At 37.0% G+C, this 9,224-nt stretch overlaps 1 protein-coding gene across 1 annotated transcript; it reads right to left on the reverse strand.

The window, feature by feature from the left end:
- Positions 1-7,091: 7,091 nt before the first annotated feature.
- On the reverse strand, positions 7,092-9,150 carry LOC137810877 (cytochrome P450 89A2-like). The gene has a single exon (XM_068612360.1). The coding sequence runs from the start codon at positions 8,750-8,752 to the stop codon at positions 7,259-7,261; it is 1,494 nt and encodes a 497-aa protein (XP_068468461.1). The 5' UTR covers positions 8,753-9,150; the 3' UTR covers positions 7,092-7,258.
- Positions 9,151-9,224: the final 74 nt, after the last annotated feature.

Genomic DNA, 9,224 nt, shown 5'->3' on the forward strand with positions numbered 1-9,224 from the left:
TTGATTGTGCTCTAAGTGAATTACTTAGAGAAGGGTTTGTGAAAGTGTTGTGGGATAGAATGTGGCTAGGAAAAGTTTGGTACTTAAGTGATCCAAGTGATCCACCTCCCTTTCCTTGGAATCTACCTACGGTACTCCACCTATCTTTCTTTTGGTAAATTGATTTTAACACATAACTTTAAACAAGTCTTCTCATTCTTCTAGTCCAAGTGAAAGTAGTAGAAAGTCTATAAAATCTCTTTTAAAACAATTAGCCAAAGACTTTCAATCACTATCACATAGACAATTGCAACATGTGGCCCAAATCATAGAAGATAAAAAGAAAGGGATGCTCATCTTGCTATTTTAGAAGAGAAGTGGAAAATTGTTAAAAGAAAATGATGAATACACAAGAAAAACAAAAAAGATCTTCCCATGCATCTAGTTCTAGGTTGAGTGGCTCATATGCTGAGGAAAGTCTTTGAATGAATGAATACTATCGACCTCATCCTAGGAGAACTAAAAAGGAAAACCCAAAGGAAACTAGGGTAGATTTACCTCATTCTATGGAAAAGAAAATGTTAAAAGATATCTAGATTGGGAAATGAAGGTAGAACAACTTTTTGCATGTCACCATGTGAGTGAGGAAAGAAAAGTACCCTTAGCCACCTTAAGTTTTCAAGGAAATGCTACGTATTGGTGGATTGCCCTTGAGAGAGAGAGACGACTCCATAAGGACCCTTCCATTGAGTATTTTAATGATCTTAGGGGAGCCTTGAGGCGCCGCCATATTCCCTCATATTACAATAGGGAGTTAATGGACAAGCTCTAAAGACTCCAACAAAAGAGCATGAATGTAGAGGATATAGGCAGAAAATGGAGCTATACATGATGAGAACCTCTATTAGGGAGGAAGAAACCACCTCCATAGCTAGGTTTCTAAGTGGTCTCAATCTTGAAATTAGAGATAAAGTGGAACTCTTGCCCTACGTGGACTTGAATGACTTGGTCCAACTTTGCATAAAAGTTGAGAAAAAAATTTGAGAAAAGGATCAAGTCATAAGGAGAGTTCTTACTTTAACTCTTATCCTAAGAGAAAGCATAGAAGATAAAGGGATGATACTATTTTAAAAGATAAACCTAAAGAAAATCCCAAAAGTGTAGGAAAAGATGTGTCCAACTCACAACCTCGCAGTAGAGACATCCAATACTTTAAGTGTCTTGCTAGATGTCATATAGCATCTCAATGTCCAAATAAGAGAACTATGAGCTTAAGAGGGAAGGATGAGTATAGGAACAAAGAAGATGAGTCTAGTGGGAGAAAGGAGAAAGAAGGTAGTGAGGGGGCATATCCTTGTAAGGGAGAATTAATGATGATTAGAAGAACCCTCAACAATCACCCTAGTGTTGACCATGAAACACAAATAGAGAACATTTTCCACACAAGATGTAAAGTTTTAGAAAATGTTTGTTCTCTCATTGTGGATAGTGACTCTTGCTGCAATTGTATAGCACTAGGATGGTTGAGAAGCTTAATCTACAATTAATACCTCATCCTAAACCTTACAAACTTCAATGGATAAATGAAGATGGGGAATTAACTGTAGAGAAGCGAGTGAAAGTCAAACTTTCCATGGGAAACTATAAAGATGAAATTTTATGTGATGTAGTTCCCATGGAAGCTTGTCATATCTTATTGGGAAGACCATGGCAATTTGATAAGAAAACTATGCATAATGGTCTTACCAACGAGATTACTTTCACTCGTAGGGAAAAAAAAGTTGTACTTTATCCTTTAACACGCTCACAAGTGGTAAAGGACCAAGTACAAATGAAACAAAAAAGAGAAAATGAAAAAAAGAAAAAAAAAGGCAAGAAAAAACCCTTAGGGCAAAAGCTGAGGCGTGAGAGAAGAGTGTTCGTTCCCACAGTGTCATTCAGAAAGAAGAAAAGTTTGAAAATAAAATTGAAAAGATACTTATATCTGAACAACCTTCAGGTCTCATTCTTTGTCAATGAACACTTGCATGCACTGCCACATTTTTTGAAATTTGTGAGTTACCTCCTCAAGTGAAAAAGCTTTTAAAAGAATTTGGTGATGTATTCTGATATATGATTCCAATAGCACAATATGAATGATTCTTGACATTCTTAGGAATCAACTTGAGTTGGATATGAGGTAGGCACTTTTTTATAGAATTGGATCAAGGTTCTATGTTCCAGAACTCACCAAGACTAGTACCAAAACCCAAACTCATATGGAAGTTCCATATATTGTCAAATTGAACCAAAAACAGCAACTAGAAAAGAAGAAGAAGCAAAGCTGAACAGCAAAAGTGAAATGAACCGAAGCAAAACACAAAGGAATTGAAATGCCAAACTGAAAAAGCAAAGAACCAAGCTAAGACATGAACATAAAAAGAGAAGGAAGGAAGGAGAAGAGAAAGCTCATGAAGATGGAGGATTGGTTGGATGATCACGCCACTTAGAGGATGGAGACTCCAAGATGAGTGTGCTATGCCACCACTTGAGGTAACCAAGAACACTCAAGATAAGACTAAGTGAGGAGGGCACAAAGCTCTCCAATTCTCTCTCAAATTGAGTAGAGTTTCTCTAATTCAAAATTCAAATCTGAATTATGAAGGACCTAAGCCCTCCTTTTATAGGAGGAATGGCTGGTCATTTACATAGCTTATTCCCTAAGCTACCCAAAATGCTCCTAAGCTTACGCCCCCCTTACTAAGCTCACTCCCCAAGCTTCTAGAATTTTCTAAACTAAAGCCTAGAGATATTTTTACAAAAGAGGTGTCTAATGTTTCCCTCTAAGCATCTTTCTAAACACTATTCTATATTATTTACAATTTAAAAAAAACTATAAAGAGAGATATTTAATTGAAGCCCATTCTTGAAAGCTTGTAGACTTCTTTGGCTTTAGGCTTGATCCTCTCTTTATTTTATGTCTTCTTTTAATTTTGAGAAGACTAGAAGGAAGAACTTCAAATGTGAGGGTGAATGCCCTCTTCCTTCATTAATAAAAGCCTCCTTTATTTGATTCTCATCATACTCCTCGAGTTGGAGAGAATTCGTCCTGGAATTTTGAATCCCTGCATATAACAAAGTCAGTTTATTTTTACATTTAAAAGTGGAAGAAAAAGATAAATATGACTTAGCATTTGGAAACAAAGGAATTTCAGAAAAGGAGGTTCTAGAAATCGACCAAGTTGGAAAAATTTGTTTGGGAATGATGATATGTTTTGAAAAAAGACCTCTTAAATGGTGAAAACCATTAGGAAGTATAAAATCATCCCTAACATTTTTTAACCAAGATGGTGTTGAAATAGGAACCTTGGGTAATGAAAAAGATAAGGAAGGAAAACACCTTGGAGGTGAAAGGATAAGACCCATGTCAACTTGGCCTTCTTTGTCTTTTTCATATTTACTTGTGGTAGGTGGGTGAGTTAGGTCTTGTTTTACCTTGTTTATCATTAAGGTTTGCTTTTGTGGACAATGAAGAGCTATGTGCCCAAAACCTAAACATTTAAAACATTTGATATTTGAAGTTTTGGTAGGTGACTTAGGAGTAGAAGGATTTGTAGTAGAAACTTTTTTTGGAGAAGTGGTTTTCAAAAGATATAATTCCATCTTGATGGCTATGTGAAGCACTTGCTTTAAAGAAGAGTACTCATTTAATTCTATAAATTCTCTAATATCGCTTCTCAAACCACGTATAAACCATTTTATCTTTGACTCTTCATTAGCATGCATATTCATTTTAGTCAAAGTTGTTTCAAAATCTTTAAAGTATTCATCTACCATCCTATGTCCTTGAGGAAGCCTTTGGAACTTCAACAAATGTTCCTTCCTAGAAGGAGGAACAAACCTCGCGCGCATACACTCTTTCAAAGCATTCCAAGAAACCACGGGAGGTTTCTTGCGATATATAATGTCCATTACAATACCATGCCACCATTTCATGGCATAATCACTAAATTCTAAGGTGGCTAGCTTATATTTGTGCTCATCTAGGATCTCATGGAGGTCAAAAATATGTTCACATTTAGCCTCCCAATCTAGATACACATTAGGATCACTATCCCCATTGAAACTAGGAATTTTGACCGAAGGGAGCTTGGCCTTTGAATCTCGGTAGTAGCGATCTTCACGTTTATCTTCATGAGCATGAGGTCTATATCCATGAAAGTGGGATTGAGGTCTCCTTCTTCTATGTTCTTCTTCACGTCCATGATCATTGGAAGAGCCTCTAGATGAAGGTGTATGAGAATGACGTTCTCCATTGATTGATTTAGAGGACCTAGTGTGCTTCATTTCAACTCTTTGTATTCTTTCCTCCAACTTTCTTATAGCTTCATCTTGGAGATTAATGGTTCGTTTTGCCTTTTTTAATTCATCAAGAGCAGAAGCTTTGCTAGAATAATGCTGTTTGGAAGAACCACTGCTGGAATATGAAGCCATTGGTAAAAGAAAACAGCAAACAACAAAACAACAAACAAAGTTAAGAAAACAAAGTTAGCAAAAATAAATTGGAACCAAACTGCCGAAGTGAAGTGTCACTTAAATCACTCCAAAGAAAGAATACTCCCTTGACCAAGCTGATATTGAGGCCTTTAGTAACCTCAAATGAAATATGTCAAAGCAAGAGCACACAATCTTCAAAGCACTTCACCACAAAACCAATGAATAATGAAAGACAAGCAAGAAAAGGTATAAGCAATAAAAGGCTATAACAAAAGGAATACTAGATGTATGACAAACTCAAAGATTAATGAACAAAAGACAAGCAAGAAAATAAGGTACTCAATGAAAAAGAAGGCACACAAAAGATACCTAAAGAAAAGCACTAGAGTAGATGAAGAAAACAAAAACAGAGCTACTGGAAAATATTTTTTATGCAAACTGTGCTTGATGTTCACTGATTTAACTGGAACGATATAAAGCGAACTGGATTATGAAATTTTAACCACAGAAAGTTCAAGATCTTAGCTCAGCACTGACACTGGAATTACTCAAAAACAGTAAGCCAATTAATTGAGATAAATTTTTCAAAATCACTGCCTGATTACCGTATTTTTTTCGGCAGAATTGCACACTTTTTGTTTTTGATTTATCATTTTTTTTGTACTTTGAATTTTGAAGTACTTCTTTTTTCTATTGTTTTACAACACTTTGAAGAACACAAATCCAAAATTTCAGAAATTTCCAGCTAGTAAATCAATTGCAATAAATCGAAACAGTAAGTACGTTTTCAGAAAAATAGAGGAATCCTAACAGGAATGAAAAACAGAATTAAGAACTAGCAAAGACATAATGGAAATGATGTATAGGAACTTGTATAGATCTAAAATACAAGTATGAACTCAATACTAAAACAGAAAATGCACAAAGGATCAAGTATGAAACTCATAAACTGTAATACACCAAAGCAAGAAACAAAAAATTCAATAAAAGTACTACAAGAAGTGATGACATTGTTGGAAAAACATGACTATGACAAAACTTGTATAGATTCAAAAAGGAAAAGACACAAACACATGATAGGCACAATTAAGAAAACAAAATAAGCCTAAAAACAAAAAGATAAACAACAAGAATTATAGAGTTCTTGAATTAAAGTGCAACACAACTCAAAAATTAAAGAAGAACAAACCTAAACTCTAGATACCACGTGATATGATTCCAATAGCACAATATGAATGATTCTTGACATTCTTAGGAATCAACTTGGGTTGGATATGAGGTAGGCACTTTTTCATAGAATTGGATCAAGGTTCTATGTTAAAGAACTCACCAAGACTAGTACCAAAACCCAAACTCATATGGAAGTTCCATATATTGTCAAATTGAACCAAAAACAACAACTAGAAAAGAAGAAGAAGCAAAGCTGAACAACAAAAGTGAAATGAACCGAAGCAAAACACAAAGGAATTGAAATGCCAAACTGAAAAAGCAAAGAACCAAGCTAAGACATGAACATAAAAAGAGAAGGAAGGAAGGAGAAGAGAAAGCTCATGAAGATGGAGGATTGGTTGGATGATCACGCCACTTAGAGGATGGAGACTCCAAGATGAGTGTGCTATGCCGCCACTTGAGGTAACCAAGAACACTCAAGATAAGACTAAGTGAGGAAGGCACAAAGCTCTCCAATTCTCTCTCAAATTGAGTAGAGTTTCTCTAATTCAAAATTCAAATCTGAATTATGAAGGACCTAAGCCCTCCTTTTATAGGAGGAATGGCTGGTCATTTACATAGCTTATTCCCTAAGCTACCCAAAATGCTCCTAAGCTTACGCCCCCCTTACTAAGCTCACTCCCCAAGCTTCTAGAATTTTCTAAACTAAAGCCTAGAGATGTTTTTACAAAAGAGGTGTCTAATGTTTCCCTCTAAGCATCTTTCTAAACACTATTCTATATTATTTACAATTTAAAAGAAACTATAAAGAGAGATATTTAATTGAAGTCTATTCTTGAAAGCTTGTAGACTTCTTTGGCTTTAGGCTTGATCCTCTCTTTATTTTATGTCTTCTTTTAATTTTGAGAAGATTGGAAGGAAAAACTTCAAATGTGAGGGTGAATGCCCTATGAAACTTCCGCCAATCCTCTCCAAAATTAAAAAAAAATAACTCGGCCATAAAGTCACATTCCATCACTTTTGCGTTCACCACAAAAGATTTATTTTCAGGACTCTCTTCAACTCAGACATAGGATAATGTTTTAGATGGACTAATGAGATGTGATGATTAGCTTAAACACATGAAAATACTTTAATTGATTAGGACTCATTAAAGAAAATATATATTAAAATTATTAATTTATTATATATTTATTTTCTCATCATTAAGTACAAGCACCCATTGATAATAGAATGATAAATTTTATGAGAGGAGTGATGTAGAATTTTTTTAAAATAATCTTAGACCCTCTAAGAATAGCAACAACAGTAAGAATAGTAACAACGTATTTAGAAAGATGGTAATTTTCTCTCTAGGATGGTTAGAAATAATGGAAACTTCTCCTCGGATGTTCTAACTTTTCCATCTCTGTATACCACCGAAAATCATATAAGAAACTGCCCAACTTACAACTGCAAATCACAACTTCCTAAAAAGATTATATTTTCACAACTCTTCTTTTATATAAACAAATTTACAATCTTTTTATAATAATATTGAAAATACATACACACAGCATAAGCACCGCTCTTATCTATTATGCATCATCAAATTATTTATACAATATAGTGAGAAATGTGTACATTGCAGAGTCTAGATTCTAGGAGAAAGATGAACATGCAATGCATTTTTCATGACCACAGTGAACTCTTGTTTCTCTGACAAATCCACATCTCCTCCATCAGGAACCTTCCACTCAAAATTCCAAACTAAATTAGCGACGAAGTACTCCAAATGAAGAAGGGCGAGATTATAGCCAGGGCAAATCCTTCTCCCAGCACCAAAGGGCATCATCTTGATCTCTTTACTCCCAGTAATATCAAAGCTCTCATCATTCATAAACCTCTCTGGCTTAAACGCCAAGGGATCCTCCCATACCTTAGGGTCCCACCCCATCTCTGCCACCATGAAATTCACTGTCCCATTCTTAGGGACCAAGTAATCATTAAAAACCACATCCTCAGTTACTGCATGAGGCAACACAAAGTGACCAGGTGGGTGACGCCTCAAACCCTCCAAAATCACACACTTCAGATAACCAAGTTTCTGCAAGTCTTCTTCTTTCACTTCTCTCTCTTCTCTCTCACCCAATACCTCCCTTATCTCATCCACCAACCTCTCTTGCACATGCGGGTACTTCACCAAATTCGCCATGATCCACTGCAACGCCGTGGAAGTCGTGTCCGTGCCCGCGTTTAAAAATTCATTACACAGCGTCACAAGTTCCTCTTCGTTGAGCTTGCGTTTCTCCTCAGGCAACTGCAAATCCAACAAAGTATCAATATAAGAAGCAACACCTTCCTCCTTGCCTTGCTTTTGCTTTTGCTTCCTGGCTCTTATAAGCGGAACCAAAACATCCTCTTGCTCCGTCCGAAGCCTCAGCAACTCCTCCCAGAGTTTGCGGAACAAAACGCGCGTGACTCTGGGCCAGAAATTGAGGATGTTGAAGGATTTAACGCGCAGAAGCATCTGGCGCTGCACGCGCTCGATGTCTCGGACTTTGCCATCATCGAGTTGTTCCCCGAAACACATGAAGACGAGCAAGCAGAACATGGAGTATCGGAAATGGTCGATGATTCTGACAGAATTGTTGGTTTCGGAATGGGATTTGAGGTGCTTGAGGAGGGTGTGGAGGACCCAGTTGCGGATCCCAGAGAAGGACTTGACGCGGGAGTGGTGGAGCATATGAGAGGTTAGGTTGCGGCGGAGAATGCGCCAGGTGGCGCCATAGGAGGCGGAGCTAATGTTGTGTTGGTGGGTGGTTATGATTTTGGCGGCGGCGAGAGCTTTGGGGCGATCGGAGAAAAGAGAAGCATTTTGGACGAGGGCTTGGTGGGCGAGAAAGCGGTCGCGTATGAAGACGACGGGAGTAGTAGCAATGTAGAGAGTGAGAATGGGACCGTATTTGGTGTGGAGGGTTGGGAGAATTGGTTCGATTTGAAAGGACTTTGTTAGCCAAAGGATGTTTGAGATGATTGGGATGTGTGAAGGGCCAAGAGGAGTGGTGGGTTTGTTGTGAAGGGAGAAGAAGCGTCTTATTAGGACGCAAACGGAGAGAGAGAGTATGATGAAGAAGCAGGGCTCCATGAGTGTTTGGCCAGTCTGTGGCTAGGTTGTTGTTGTTGATGAGTCAAACCCACTTATAAGACAGACGGATGGAACACGAGTATACAACGTAATCGAAATTCTTCACTGTGCAATAGTCTTACACTCAGAGTTTATATTTCATATTTGAGGATTCATATTTTGGGAATGAGCCATACATTGTAAAACTCTTTAGTGTGTGAAGATAACCCTCTCCACTTTCATTGTTGATTATATTGTTGCCTTAGAGTTTTTCATTTGTCGAGAGCTTTTAGTTTCACGGGGAGGTTAAAACTTGTTAACCGGAGGAGAGTTCTAGAATAATTGTTATCGGGGAGAAGTGTAAAATATTTCTTATTTGGAGAAGTGTAGAATATTTGTTAGTAAATCGATACATATTTTTTTTTCTATTCCTTGGTTATTATAATTTGTGTTTGAAATAAGCGAATTAATTCAGGCTACATTCAACCTCTCT

Source organism: Phaseolus vulgaris, chromosome 2 (genome assembly GCF_000499845.2).
Source record: "Phaseolus vulgaris cultivar G19833 chromosome 2, P. vulgaris v2.0, whole genome shotgun sequence".
NCBI lineage: Eukaryota > Viridiplantae > Streptophyta > Magnoliopsida > Fabales > Fabaceae > Phaseolus > Phaseolus vulgaris.

Coding starts and splice junctions, on each gene's coding strand:
- LOC137810877 (XM_068612360.1), bottom strand. CDS start 8,752: ATGGAGCCCTGCTTCTTCATCATACTCTCTCTCTCCGTTTGCGTCCTA.